Raw genomic sequence first — 16,109 nt, forward strand, 5'->3', positions numbered from 1 at the left:
AAAATTGAAGGTATAAGAAAAAGAAGAAGAAAGCACTCATGACCCCATGTGATGTTCTGAGTCTTAATTCATTCAAAGAAGAGGCCTCACCAAAATTTTCAAACATAAAGCACCAGTGGACACAACTGATGAAAAAGTAATGCTAATGATCCAAAAGCATCAAGCAATGAAGGGGCATGAGACAATGATGAATGATTAGTTGTCTAACTAAGCCACTTCCAAAAGCTAAGGCTAAAGTAAAATCATATGGTAGTCAATTGCATGTCATTAAGGAACAAAATGTTAATCTCAAGAAGCATGTGAAATTAACGTTTATTATCTCTTACAATTTAAAAAACATTAGAAGGAAAAAAATGAAGAATTAAAAGCACAAGTGGAATAAATGAAACAATCATTATAAATTTTCCCTAAGGGTTCAAGTATGTTGACCAAGTGACCAAGGTTGTCAAGTTGGGGTCATATTATAGATTGTTTTGGTCCTAAACCGAATTGTGAATCTTACTGAAATTGTGAATCATAAAATTTAGCTAAAATTATAAAATATATTTAATAAAGTACTTTTACCTTAGTTGGGATAACTTTTAGCTTCAAATGTAATGAAAATAATATAAATCGATTGATAGAATGAGTATTCAGTTCTTACTCGTCAAGTCATGCCAAATTAGAATAATTTTTTGACTTGTTTTATTCCATATTTATCTTTCTTTACTAACTTTAACTATAACTATTTTCTTTAGTGACTTACTATAACTATTTATTAACTAGAAAATTTGATGGTTGCTTGGTAGCCGCGAGGTGGCAGCGGCCTCATGGCCAGGCGAGGCTACCGGGCCTTTGCAAGGTGGTAAGGCCTCCATGAGGCCGTTGTTGCCTAATTAATTCTTTTCCCTTTGTTAATTTCTTTCTCTCCTTCATCCATCTACGAGGGTAAATACAGACTAAGGGAGAAAACCTCATTAAGAATGGAGGTGGAGATGGATTATAAGGAAAGATAGAAAGAAGAATTAACTATAATATAATTTCTAATCTTATAAATTATACTATTATACAACAATCAAGCTTTTTCCCATTAGGTGGGGTCGGCTGTATGAATCCTTTTACGCCATTGAGCTCTATCTCCTATTATATCATCATCTATATTTAAATAAATTTTATCTTATTTTATTGTTGCTAACCAAGTCTTTTTTGGTCTTCCTCGTTTTATATGCATGTTTATTATAGTTTCACATCGCATAACTGGAGCATTTATTGATTGTTTAAGTACATGTCCGTACCATCTTAAACGTGTCTCTCGGAGTTTTTCCTCAATAGATGCAACTCCGACTTTCTTTCTAATGCTCTCATTTCTTATTTTGTCCATCCTCGTATATCCACACATCCACCTAACATCCTTATCTCTGCAACTTTCATCTTCTGCTCATGTGCTCGAGTCGCCAACATTCAGCTTCATATTGTTGGGACCGAAAATGTAGCTAGAGGGGGGGTGAATAGCTCGGCGCGATCTCGTGCTCGTCATTGCTTACTTCTTCGATGATGTGCAACGGAAATACAAGAAAACAAGCATACAACGCTAACACGAGGGACGTACTTGCTATCCACCTCAAGAAGAGGTGACTAATCCACAGGACGCACCACTATTAAACGATCCTGCAGGCCGGAGAAGGACCCGGTACTGATACAACTGGTGGAGCGGCACGGGCCACGCAACTGGTCGCTCATCAGATTCGGCATCCCGGGAAGGTCCGCCAAGTCGTGCCGCCTGCGGTGGTGCAACAAGCTCAGCCCCGGCGACCATCAGCCAGTTGACGCCGAGAGACGCCGCCATCGCCTAAAATACGACGCCAATCGGAATCTCAATCGATTGGATTCCAATCGATTGAGGCTTGATCGATCGCCCGATCGATCAGAAGCCCGGCCCTTTCTCGATCGATCGACCGATCGATCCAGGCTTATCTGCATCATTCCCAATCGATCGATCGATCGATTGAGGCTCAATCGATCACCGATCGATCCGCAGGCTGATCATGATCCTCCCAATCGATCCACCGATCGATTGGAGGAGGCTCACGCTGGACTCACTCATCGATCGCCGATCGACGGGAATGAGCCAATCGCTCGGTCGATCAACCAGCCTTGTTTACCAAACCAAATCCAAAGTCCCCAATCAACATCCGTCAACCACGACTGTCAGTACATCACGCCAAGATCCGTCACCTTTGACTGCTAGACTCTTACATGTCGGTTAATCCACCCACTCGGACTTCACTATGTCCGATCAACCTCGACCATCTGGATTTTCTCACATTCTATCAATCCTTCACCTACTTGGACTTCCCAACACAAGATGTCCGATCAACCTTGATCTATCTGGATTTTCCTTGCTTGGCTTCACTCACCAGGACTTCCCTTCTGCCTAGCTTCACTCACTAGACTTCACGTCTGCCTGGCTTTACTCACCAGGACTTTCACCTAGCTTCACTCACCAGGATTTTCCACAACTGCCTAGCTTCACTCACTAGGACTTTCCATCTGTCTAGCTTCACTTACTAGGATTTTCCATCTGCCTAGCTTCACTCACTAGGACTTTCCTTCTGCCTAGCTTCACTCACTAGGACTTTCGCCTGGCTTCACTCACCAGGATTTTCCAGTCAAGTATCCAGTCAACCCTAACCTACTCGACTCTCCTTCACAATCTCCCCACATGAACAATTGCACCTGCAATCTTCATGTATTATCTGTATTGTCAAACATCGAAACTCAAACATCAAGATTCGAGCTTGAACAAATTCAAGCTCAGTCAACCAGGTCAACCTTGACCTAGAGAATATTGCACCAACACATATAACATAGCAAGTCTAACTGTGATTTTATAGAACTTATCTTTAAGTTTAAGAGGTACTTTACAGTCACATAAAACACTCGATGCTCCCCTACATTTCACCCATCCTCTTTGTATTCTATGTAAGACATCTCTCTCAATCCCTCTATCGTTTTGTAAAAATGATCCTAAATATTTAAATCTCTCAGTTCCGGGCAACTCGTCCTATCTTAACAATTATTTCATTACTTAATATCACTAAATTTAAATTCCATATATTCCATCTTTAATCTACTAAGTTTAAAACATTTCCTCTAGTGCCTCCAAGATTATAGTTACATTTACCCTTCACGTGTTTCATCTACCAAAATAATATCATCTCTAAACAACACGCACTATACTATGTCTTCGAATGCGTAGTGAGTTCGTCAGAATTAGTGAAAAGATAGGGACTTAGGTGATCCTTGATGTAATCCTATCTTTATCGAAATCAGATTCTCCGAAGTCTTTACTCGATCGTACATCTCATACATATCCTTAATTAGTTCAATATACGCTATTAACACTCTCTTTCTAAAATTCTCCATAATTTCTCGCTCTATCATGTTTTTCTAAGTCAATGATCACTATGTAGATCTTGTTTTGCCTCCGATATTTTCAATTAATTGTCTAAGAAGATGTATAACTCTATTGACCTTCCAGGCATAAACCCAAATTGATTTTCTATCACTGCAGCTCTTTCCTTAATCTTTTTCTATTACTTTTCCCAAAGTTTCGTAGTATGACTCATTAGTTTAATACCCCTATAGTTTGCATGATTTTGTACGTCTCCCTTGTTCTTATATAAGGGAACCAGAGTACTTATCCTCCATTGATCAGGTATTTTTTTCGTTTTCGATATTATGTTAAATAATTTTGTAAGTCATTCGATACCTTGTTTTCCTAAGCATTTCCATACCTCTATCGGAGAATCATCGTCGGCTTTTCCATTGTCATCTCATTTAAAGTTTGTTTTACTTATGAAGTTTAAATTCTACGATAAAAATTAAAGTTTCTATACTCATTTGACCTACTTAAATTATCTAAGTTAAGTTGATCGCCTAAACGTTCATTAAAAAGTTGATGAAAATACCTCTTCCATCGCTCTTTTATTTCTCCATCATTTACTAATACCCTATTACATTCATCTTTAATACATTTTATTTGGCTAAGATCTCTTGTTTCCTTTCTCTCACTTTAGTTATTCTATAAATGTCTCTTTTCCCTTCTTTTGTATCTAATTTTTGATATAATCATTCAAAAGTTTCATTTTTTGCTCCACTCACTACTTTCTTAGCTTCTTTCTTGGCTTTTGTATATTTTTTTAAGTTTTCCTCGTTCTTACAAATATATAATTTCTTATAAGCTATTCGTTTTTCCTTCACTTTCTCTTGTACTTTTTCATTCCACCACCAAGATTCTTTACTTAGTGATGCATGTCCCTTTGACTCACCAAGTACACTCTTAGCTACTATTTTCAACTTTGATACCATCTTATCTCATGTTTTATTAGAGTCATCGTATATTTTACCTAATTCTTGTACTTCTACCTTCTCCTTAAATATATTTTGCTTCTCATCCTTTAACTTCCACCACTTAATTCTTGGAATCATATATATTTTCTTTCTATTGTTACTATGTTTGAGGCGTATATCTAACACTACTACTCTATGTTGGGTAGGTAAGCTTTCTTCCAGGGATGATTTTATAATCTTTACAAATCTTTCTATCCTTCTTCTTAACCATAAGGAAATCAATTTACGATTTATTATTTCCACTTTTGAATGTGACAAAATTTTCTTCTCTTTTCTTAAAAAACGTATTAGCTAATATAAGGTCATATGCTATCGTAAAATCTAATATAGTTTTCCCTTTTTCATTCCTCGTTCCAAACCCATAACTCCCATGTACTCTCTCATATTCCTCATTTTTCACTCCGACATACCTATTTAGATCACCTCCTATTAAAATCATTTCATTTGGTGGAATATTTTGTAATATTTCATCTAAGTCCTCCCAAAATCTTGATTTGGTAGCTTCATCTAATCCTACCTGTGGTGCATATACACTAATTATGTTCATAGTTTCTTTCGCCACTATTATCTTAAGGGTTATAATTCTATTTTCTAACTACTTCTACAACTTCATCCTTTAACAAATTATCTACAATAATACCCACTCCATTTCTTGCTTTACTCTTTCTAGTATACCATAACTTAAAATCTGAGTTCTTTATCATCTTTGCCTTCTCGCATGTCCATTTTGTCTCTTGTACACACAAAATACTAATTCTTCTCCTAATCATCATATCTACTACCTTCATTGATTTATCAGTGAGAGTTTCTATGTTACATGTTTCAAATTTTAAATTATTAGTTTTCCTATCATATTTGTTCTTATCCAACCTATGGTGTGAGTACTCTTGCCTATTTAACACTACACCCAAGTTCTCATGGAGATATAGCGGTCCTTGATGAGACGTTACAGTCGGACCCTGTAACACGAACTCTTGCATATTTAGCACTACACCTGAGTTCTGGAGATGTAGCCGTCCTTGTTGAGACGATATAGTCAGACCCTGCAACGCGTTCCTTCCGGGGAACAACCTAGCATTAGCACAATAGTTTAATGGATCTATTCATTGAATATTTTCCATAGTTTTGACGCTGGCTGGCAACCTAACGCAACCCTCTTCCTTTATATATACTATTATGATTGAACTAAATTATTTTATATATAAATTTGATTTAATTTTAAACTGATAAAAAGTATTTAAGACAATTTAATTATTAGCAATAATAATAAGCATCGATTATCTCTATCAAAACTTAAACTCAAGATTCAACATCGCAAATATAACTCCATATTAAGCATCTATAGCCATCAAATATTAATAAAAATATTTTTAATTAATATATTTTATATTAAAAAAATACTAAAATTGTATCAGCACTACACGATATAGTACTGAAACTAAAGTTTAAAATACCATGTTATGTCGCCACATACCAGCGAAATATATCATTCCGCCCGCTGACCGAAATCGGCACGCCTAAGGTACTGCGGCTGTGGAGGTGTTGTGTGCGCCTCGCGAAGGCCTCGTAAAGGCCTCGCGAAGGCCTAGCTGGGCTTCGCGGCCACTGCGGAGGCCACGCGTGGGCCTCGCGACCGCCACACAATGGCCTTGCGGCCGTCGCGAAGGCCACGCAATGGCCTCGCAGCCGTCGCGGATGCCACACAATGGCCTTGCGACTGCCATGGAGGCTATGCGTGGGCCTCACGGTCGTGCAGACATCACGGCCGCCGCGAAGGCCATGTGATGGCCTCGCGGCTGCCACGGAGGTTATGCGATGGCCTCGCGGAGGCCACGTAGTGCCTCGAGGTCGCCACATATGCCACGCATTGGCCTCACGACCTTCGTGGAGGCCACACGCTGGCCTCACGGCCTTCGTGGAGGCCACGTGCTGGCCTCATTGCCTTCGTGGAGGCCACGCGCGGGCCTTGCGATCACCGCAGATGCCACACATGGGCCTCACGTTTGCGATGGCGCAAAACACAGTGGAAGAACGGTCAACTTATCCTTTAATTTAAAAAAACTTAAGTTAATAATTTCATTCAACTCCTAGTTATAGTTGGTATAATTTAAATCAAGGTTTAAAATTTCGACTCGTGCCGATGTTTGGTCCCAAACTAGAACGATACGATTTCGGTGCCATATCGTGCTGTGCCGATACAGTTTCGGTATTTTTTTTATTTATATATAGTAATTAGTAGATAAATATATTTATTGTGTATAATTTAAAAATAAGTTATATATTGATTTTATATAAGTTCTCTATTATTAAACAACTTAATATTGTTATAAAAAATAATTAAATATAGTTTTCTTTAAAAAAACAATTGATGTATAAATAACAGTGTTGTAAATGGCGGCAGGTGGCTACCGCCTCGGCCGCCTATACAGTGCCTAGGCGATTGAATAATTTTTACTTGTTTTTATACATAATATTATAAATAATCATTATTCTTTATAATATTTACTTTTAATCAAATATATTAATTAAAAAATAAATATTTAATCTAAATATTTAAAAATAAAAAATAAAAAATTCAATTATATATATATATATATATATACAAGGTTTAAAATTTTGACCCGTGTCGAGGTTTCGGTCCTAGACCGGAACGATATGGTTTCGGTACCGTATCATGCTGTGCCGATATAGTTTCGGTATTTTTTAAATATAAAATATATTAATTAAAAAATAAAATATTTAACATAATATTTTAAAAATAAACAATATAAAAATAATCTTTAAAAAAAAATGAAAATAGATAAATAAATAAATAAAAATTTTATTATAATTTTTAAATTAAAATAAACGAAATATAAAATTAATTAGATAATTTTATTAGAGTTTAATAAAACCTCTTTAGATTATCTCCATCATAGCTAGGAGTTGATTAAAATAATTAACCTAAGTTTAATTTAAAAAAAAAAAAATCCGACACCACTCGCGATCTCGCAATACTTCTACGCTGCAGCGGGGTTGCACGACCCCTCAGCCATGGCCGCAGGGATCGCATGACTCCTCCGGCGCAACCGCAGTGGTCATGCGACCCCTTTGCAGCGGCCGCAGGGTCGCACGATGCCTCTGCGGCGGCGGACGGGTTATGCGACCCCTCTACTGTTGTTGTGGGGTGGAGCATCCCCTCTGCTGCTGCCAGGGGATCGCGCAACACATCGCAGTTGTTGTAGGTATGGTGCTGGGGTCGTGCCGGTGCCGGTTGCCGAGCGGAACGAGATGTTCGCCCGTTTCGATCGTCTCGGCACGACACTTTAAACCATGTATATATATATAATTAATAAGATAATTTTATTAGGTTTTAATTAAGTCTATTTAAATTATCCAAATCATAGTTAGGAGTTCATTAAAATTGTTAACATAAAGTAATATAATTAAACCCTAACTTACAACTTACTTGTGTACTCTGTTTTAATCGGGCGACGAGTTTGACACATCGTCGAGATTGCACGACGAGTTCGGACATGTCACTGGCTTGAGCAATGTGTCGAGGCCTATTGTTGGGCTCGGGCGATGCTTCCGAGCCCATCGCCAAGCTCGGGCAACGCATCCGGGCTTGCACGACGCTTCCAGATGCATCACAGGCCAAACGTCGCGTTCGGGCTCGCACGACCCATCCTAACTCATCGTTAGGTCCAAGCCATACATCTGAACGTGTCGCGGTGGCGAAACAGCAGTAGCGGCGACTCCCGGTGTGTCGGTGGTGGAAGAAGGTAAATTACCACTTAAAGCACCACCTCAGCCTAAGGTGTGGTTGACGCCTGCCTCTCGCCTAGGCGAAGCCTAGGCAGCCGCCTCAACCGCCATTTCGAACGCTAATAAATAACTTGAATAAAAATTGATACACCATAATATCATAACATGCTACCTTGCTAAAAGGAGTGACGTGAATCAAATGGAAATACTGGTTCTGGTAATATTTTATTTAGATAATCTTTATAGTTCTCCAATGTCTAAATTAAATAATCATAATAATATAAATTAATACAAAATCTTATTTTATATATAATAATCATATAAATTAACTATTTGTTTATTTAATTAATTAATAATTTAAATAATATATATTTAAAATAGTAAAAAAAATTTGAATATCAATTAAACATTAAAACAGTAAAAACATATAAAATAATTAAAAAAAAATATATATATATATATATATATATATATATATATATATATATAAGAATATAAATTTGATTTATTAGAATTTTTTAAAATTTTTAAAATAGTAAAAATAATTTCAGGATATTATTAATAAAATTTATTATTATTATTTTTTAAATTAAATATATTTTTTATATTTTATTGAGATAATTTAATTAGGGTTTATGAAAGTCTCTTTAAAATATCACAATTAAGTGGGAGTGAGAATTGCCGACACCCGATGCTTGTGACTCACCAGCGACGCCTCTGACTCTCGCTGATGCCTCCAACGGCGCCGGAGGCATCCGGCGACACCGCAAGCGTTCGGAAGAGTCTCGTGACGCTTTTGGTGCCGCCAGAAACATCGCGTTGCGATGCCTCCAGCGCCCGCGACACTTCAGGCGCCTCGCGAAGCTTCCGATAGCACTGGAAGCGCTGGCGACGCTGCCCATGCTGTCATGCGACTACGAACGCGAGCTATTCCTTCTAGAGCGTGCGTGACTCCTCTGCACGTGACGCACGACGCGACGAAATCTTCGCTAGTTTGGTGTTGATTTCGATACGCTTGCAGAACGGTAAGTTTCGCCCGTTCCGCCCGACATGGAATGAAATTTTGAACTGTGATTTAAATAGTCTTAATTAAACCTAATAAAATTATCCTATTAATTTAATATATATTTTAAAATTTTATTTTTATTTTTAAATATTTAGATTAATTTTTTATTTTTAGTTTATATATTTTATATTTAAAAAATATTGAAACCATACCGGCACTATCGAAACCGTGTCTTTCGGTCTAGGACCGAAATTTTGATACGGGTCAAGATTATAAACCTTAACTGAAATTATATTGTTCAGTCATAAACTAAAACTTTGGTATGGTTAGTAAATCAATTCTTTCTTGTATCAATTAATTAACTAAGTCACTAGAAGATTTCTTATTTAAAGTACATATTATGAACTCAGGATATTAACTCTTTAACCAAAGCATGAAAGGATATTATTAATAATAGTCAACAAAATTACCAGGAAAGATGGATAGAGAAGACGAAGTCAGGAAGAGTTTGGCCGAGTTGGGTTAAGGTTTGTTTGCTCAGAGTTCGGTTGAAGTGAGTTGAATTTGGCAAATTTATAAGCAATTCCTGTGAGGTGAGTTGGAGTGAGGTTACTCTAGTAACACAGATTAGGTTGGTGTTTAGCTACGGAGTGGAGTGAAACAAGGCTAGTTGAGTTGAGGTGGTGATTCATTAGTTGATTGAGGTGGCAAGTAGTTGCCACCCTTGTTGACTAATGTTATTTGTTTTCCCTGCTTCTCCCCTCAGAAGTCTCTTTCTTTGTTTCCCTAACATGCCTTTTATAGCCTCAAAGTGAACATCTACCCAATGACAATGTGCACCATCTAGCCAAGAAGCTCATGTGAATTAGCCTATCCCTTAAACAACTTCCCTGTGTTGACTGGATACATGCCAGTTTACCTTTGGTCAATCTTCAAACGTCTAAATAAATTCCTTTCACAATGTTAATTTTCATAGCATGCACATGCCAACTATCCTAAGTCACTAAGTTTAGCGGACAATTTCACCCACATTAGAAATGGCTATGAGCTTGTATGTTTGTTTAAATGGGTCTACTCAGTTACATTTAACATAGTTTTCCTCCATATTGCACCAAATTATGTTGTGTTAAAATCCAAGCTAACTGAATATTGCACATTATTGTTTATAACCAGTTCTTTTTGGAGTTAATGAAAGTACCAAGAGTGGAATCCAAACTGCGAGTCTTTTACTTTAAGATACAATATCGCTCCCAGGTCTTTATTCTATTTTAGTATGTTATTTTCTGTGCTGAGGAAGCATTTTCCTTGAGACATAACACCCAACTGTAGAATGATTGTTATAGGTTGCTGATCTTCGAATCAATTTGAACACTATAAACTCTGTTGCCAAAGAGGTAAAATCTAAGCGATTTGTTTACCCATTTGAAATTTAATAGATTTCTATGATTAATTTTGGAACCTCTTCATCCTCAGATTAGAGGTTCTGTTAAGCTGAAAAGGATCATGCAGGCAATTCTTTCATTGGGAAATGCATTAAACCAAGGAACTGCTAGAGGTAATTTATTATCCTACTGATAATAGGAGTACTGAACTGCAACAATAAAATTTTCTCGTGCTGTCCTGATGAAGCATTCCTCATTAGTGATTGAAGAGCACATCAGATGCTCTTGCATACACATTTCCTATGATGACGTCGGTGGATTAAGATTATCTGCTTGATAATTTGTTTGCTTTACCAGATAATTATAACTTCTTAAGGAAGAACAAATTGCTAAGAACTCAATTTCTTAGTGTTAAATGTGATTAACTGATTTCTGATCCTCAAAACTCAAATTTATAAGAAAGAGATCAAACTAGATTTTAATGCTCTTGATGTTTCCCATCAAATTGAATGGATAAACTGAAATGGAGTTGCTGTCCATGCCCACACATGGATTGACTTGTGATTAGCATTTTTTGCCAGGATTCATGGACAGAATTTCTTCCATATCATTGTAAATGTGATTGATTGATCACTTATCTACAAGTTCTAACTGTTTGAACATAGAAGAGGTGACCAATCTAGACTTACTCATAACAATTGGCTAGATGGAAGTGCAATCTTCTTTTTCATTGGATGGTTATATGATCCCCAATGAGCATCAGCGAATACATGTGCCTTAAATAGTTTGATTTGGTCTGGACAGGGGCTTTGCCTAGAACCACACCAAATTGTTTGATACAATCTGTTCATCATTGTCGGGTGAGTCCGCGAAGAGCAACTGTTGTAGAGAAAGTTGTAGACGACACGATGGCTAAGGGGAATTACAAAGTTCCTACAAACACTTAGCAAGAGGTTAGAATGGGCGTTAAGGTTGGACTTGGCATGACCACTCCGACGCTCAAGTTAGCAATAGGGGCTAGAGAAAGGTGAAAAACAGTGTCTGTGTGTGCGAGTACCTCTGTCCGCGGAGGCAGGCAGCCTTTTAAAGGGTTGTAGTTGTGCCCTTACGTTACCCACACGTTTGCCCATGTCTTCCTAGTGAAACGGCTATGTTGAACACGTCTTCCAGGAGAAATGGTTATGTCACTCACGTTCTTCAGAAAAAATGGTACGGTAAGCCACATAAGATGTAGGTATCAACTGAGGGTGACTGAAGTAAAAGAGTCCGATGAACCAAGTCGGAAGGTCAGATGATCGAATAGGAGTCGGAGAAGTCTAGTGACCGAGTAGGAGGAGTCGGGTGAACCGAATCAGAGAGGTCAGATGACCAACCTGAATTAGTTAGTTGACCAAACTGAAGGAGTCTGGTGAAGTAAAGGAATCTGTTGACCAAGCTGAAGGAGTGTGGTGAACCGAGTTGGAGATGTCAGGTGATCGATAGGAGGAGTCGGGTGACCACTTTGACCTCCATCTCTGCTTGACTCTTGACCCGTTGACTTGACTTCTGACTTGGCCCTGCCATGTGTAGGTTTACCTATCCACCACGTCACAATCTATAAAAACAAATTTGCAAGGTAGATTGAAGACAAAAATGGTTAAATGGACCGTTTCTGGCCAGTATGAATGGCATACCTGCTACGATATGGTTATCTGCCTGCCCAAACACATGAAGGGTCATTTCGAAGCCTATGACGCTAATCTGTTTAGTTTAAGTTTTCCATCATTTCCTTGTTTTATCAAGCACATTGTTCTTCTGAGATACCATTTTTCATTTTGGTTTTCTGCATCAAGACTATGCTTTGATGCATGTGCACAATAACAGTCTTGATTTTTTAAAAATTATGTATGTTACTTATCTGGGACTAGATTGTCTTGGTAAATCTGCTGATGTCGTCTCCTGCAACATGCCTAGAAACTGAATTTGGACAGCTTTCCTTCTTTTACAGGTTCTGCCATTGGATTTAGGTTGGATAGCCTCCTGAAGCTTAGTGATATTTGTGCGCGCAACAATAAAATGACTCTACTGCATTACCTATGCAAGGTGTCTTTTTCTCTTTCCTTGTGGCTATATACCTTCTTAACATTTTCTTACAAATTATAATTTATAAAAAAATTCAGAAGCAAAGTAGTATTTGCTCTTCATTGCCGATTCAATTTCTATTGTTTCCACAAGCTTATTAACATCTTGTGGGAAAAGCTGTATACCATTCAAGGTATAATAGTTGATAAGGGTAGGCAATATTGATTACCATGAGCATGTCCAGTCAAATATGAGTCGTAATGGTACTAGATTTTGATAGAATTAGACAACAAACATTAGGAAGGCTGACTTGCACAGTTGCTATCAAAGATTGAATGATTTGGGAGATAGCCATAGTTTAGATTTTTTGCATGAAGCTGTTTGAAAAATATTATGTAATCTTTTTTAGTTGAATGTTTAGATTTTGACCCTGTTCTAGTAATTGACACCTTAGATGACCCATATGATGCTGGTGTTAGAGTTGCATTGTTTATTCTGGGAAAAGAAAAAATTTACTCTGATTCTGTGGGAAGAAAAGATCAAAACATTACAAATATGTCCAAAAGTTGGGTCAATGCACATTAGTCTAGTATTCCCTTGAAGTATGGACCACTGGCTAACTTGAAAGGCAGCCATCAGATTCTTTTATAGCCCAACTATTTCCTGAACTGACTCCATCAGTCCATTTACTGGTAATTATAACCTTTTTATCTGTCACTTAATATGCACAAGAGTATGGTCACAAATCTCTTCTGTTCTAGCTCAGTTGTATATTCCTATTGAGTAAACATGTTGACTAATAACTACATTGGTCTTCACATTACAAATTGTGTAATGTCGCTCCCTAGGAAGTAACCGGATTGAATACCTTTTGAGTCTGGCTAAACACCATTTCAGTAATGAATATTCCCAAGGACCTACTTATTCCAAGGAAGCATATTTCCTTTGGATGGTTGTCTTTCCTTCAGTTGATGGTTTGGTACCAACCAAAAGATAGGACTCTGCTGAAGTCAGCATGAAATTGCCAAGCCATCGTGAATTTGAAGGGTCAAAGCCAAGCCCTCTGAGAATGTCATTCTCTAGGTAGAATGAAAACTGAAATTTCCTATTTTTTTTTTTTTTTAAAAAAAAGTCTGTCCATATCATTGCACTTGCCACTCCCCTTGGTGAAGTGGGGACCTAAGATGTTGACACCAAAAGTCCACAACCATCAAGTGACAGTAGGTAAGCAAGGGCACACCAATTATTTATGAGCCCCATAGCTTTTCTTTCAGACGAATCTCTAATTTCGTTATAGTCCCCAAAACTAGCCAAGGACCAGATATGTTCATAGCAGTAGTTTTAAGAGAATATTGAAGCTTCCTTCCATTGATTGGTTAGTGGCTTGTGTAAATCCAAATCCAAATCCAAATGCCTCCACAAAAGTCAGATGACCATTACATGAAACTTCTTGAAACTAGAAATTCCTCTTTCTAGTTCAATCACTTGGTGTTGCTAATTCTAATATCCTGAAGAAAGAATGATAATACCTGGGTGATGCAATCTAATAAGATCCATCACAGTTCTTCAAAAAGAAGACTCACCAACCCCTTCAATTCGAAGAAAGCACCTCCAGAGAAAAAAAATTAGGAAGATTGGGAAGGATTAAAAGTACCTTCCAACTCTCCAACTAGAAACCTCGAGAAGCTAAAGTTAATTATCAACCATGACCACAAGAGTTACACAACCACTGTGAAGGAAAGTTATCTCTGGTGGAGTTAACGTTGATTAGATCCTTTCTAGTGTCATATCCCATCCCTAATGTGGGATACAGTGTGGGACTGATTGGTCTTAGTAGAAAGCAAATAGCAGTTCAGGATCCTTCGAGTTATCATGGGTGTTTGAGTTGTGTGCCCTACATCACTGTGGTGTGGTGGATTTTCCCTACAGGCTCAGGATGGGAAATACCTTTTTTCAGCTTTAGTGGAAATACAAGCATCTAGAATATGCTTGATTTTATTGCGGTTGAAGCACTAAGTGTAACTTTCATACTCTGTAAGATCTCTTCCCTAGCTAGAAGGAGGAGAGATAAAGCTCTTATTATGATTCACTTCCATGCACAAATGCCCATATGTTCTTTGTGAAAGATTTCTAGTAAATTCATCAATGTGAATTGTCTTATGTCACCAAGCAGTTGGAGGCAGCTATCATTGAGGTACTCATATGGGAGTTTTGGAATTTGAATCTACATTGCCACCTTGTCGAGCGTAATTATGCTTGGCAAGAAATTGGGGGACCACTTCTAAACTGAGATATAATGATCTAAGATTGGCCTTGGGCCATCGAGAAGAATATCTATGCTTGAAAGTTCAACAATGAAAAAGTTATGTCTAATTTCAATGAACGAGAAGCAAGCCTTTGGTTTCCTTAGCGCGGCTAGCCTATTCTTAAGGTCACTATAATTGATATTTCTCCCAAGAACTCTAGAAGAACACCACTGGACCCATAGCTGAGATAGGGTATCCATTTGGCAAGGTAATCACTGGTTGATTTTTCAAGCATTGCATTCATTAGGTGACTTTCATCATCCTCTCAAGGGTCCTCATTGGTTGTGCCTACAAAGCCCTAAATATTGTCCATCACTGCATCTGTGAAGGAGATATAAATCCCTAAAGGTGGCAGGATTGCTTTCCACTTCAGTTTCTTGTTACTCCAATCGTGGTCCTCTGGCATCTGCATGTGGCCTTGCCGCTTCAACTCTGCAGTCAGCTTCCATGGAATATTCCTCCTATTATATGCACTTTTAACTTTGCTAATCAATGTTATTAGAATTTAGAAGCATGCTGATCTATGTTCTAAGTGTCGTATAAAATGGTATTAGGCTACTAGTAAAGTGCAGCCAAATTAGATCTTCACCTGTTACATTTTTATACAGGTTCTTGAAGAGAAGCTTCCAGAAGTTCTTGATTTTCACAAAAATCTTGTTTTCTTAGAAGCTGCATCAAAGGTTCTCAATTTACTTTCTTTGTATGAACACATTATATTTCATTTAATTTTAACAATGAACAATATGACCATATATAGTTAGAGTTCAAGATTTTGGCTGAAGAAATGCAGGCCATTAGTAAAGGAGTGAAGAACGTTGAACAAGAATTAATATCCTCTAACAATGATGACCCCCCTGTATCAGAAACATTTTGTGAGGTATTTATTTGCATAATGGTTTCCATAGTCTCATTATCCTGTATCCAATGCTTTCTTGATTTTTTTTTCAATCAACCATTAATCGGTTAAAATTAATTTTTCTTTTAGTACTAAGAAACTAAAATGCAAGAATGAACTTGCTCACACAATCTGTTCATATATGCAATGTGTTAACTAGAAAGAAACACTATAACTACAAGAAAATGCAGTTGATTGAAGCCAACCTTCCTAGTGGAATGTGAAATATCTGCCTAGTTAGGAATGTTTTCCTTTTGTTTGCCATACATCATGATGGGAATACATTCATCTTACAGAGAATCCAATTTAGTGCATAGTCA

General features: G+C 37.5%; 1 protein-coding gene across 4 annotated transcripts in view; it reads left to right on the forward strand.

Moving 5' to 3' along the window:
• Positions 1-16,109, forward strand: part of LOC122006667 (formin-like protein 6) — a 34,070-nt gene that overhangs the window by 15,275 nt on the left and 2,686 nt on the right. The window contains exons 9-14 of one of the 4 annotated variants that reach the window (XM_042562248.1): positions 10,319-10,399; positions 10,489-10,539; positions 10,619-10,700; positions 12,515-12,609; positions 15,503-15,574; positions 15,685-15,771. In XM_042562248.1, the coding sequence (XP_042418182.1) occupies positions 10,319-10,399; positions 10,489-10,539; positions 10,619-10,700; positions 12,515-12,609; positions 15,503-15,574; positions 15,685-15,771 (468 nt within the window). Of the gene's footprint in view, positions 1-10,318; positions 10,400-10,474; positions 10,540-10,618; positions 10,701-12,514; positions 12,610-15,502; positions 15,575-15,651; positions 15,772-16,109 lie in introns of those variants that run through there. The other 3 variants (XM_042562247.1, XM_042562249.1, XR_006118738.1) reach the window with 3 other exon arrangements.

Source organism: Zingiber officinale, chromosome 7B (assembly GCF_018446385.1).
Source record: "Zingiber officinale cultivar Zhangliang chromosome 7B, Zo_v1.1, whole genome shotgun sequence".
Lineage (NCBI taxonomy): Eukaryota > Viridiplantae > Streptophyta > Magnoliopsida > Zingiberales > Zingiberaceae > Zingiber > Zingiber officinale.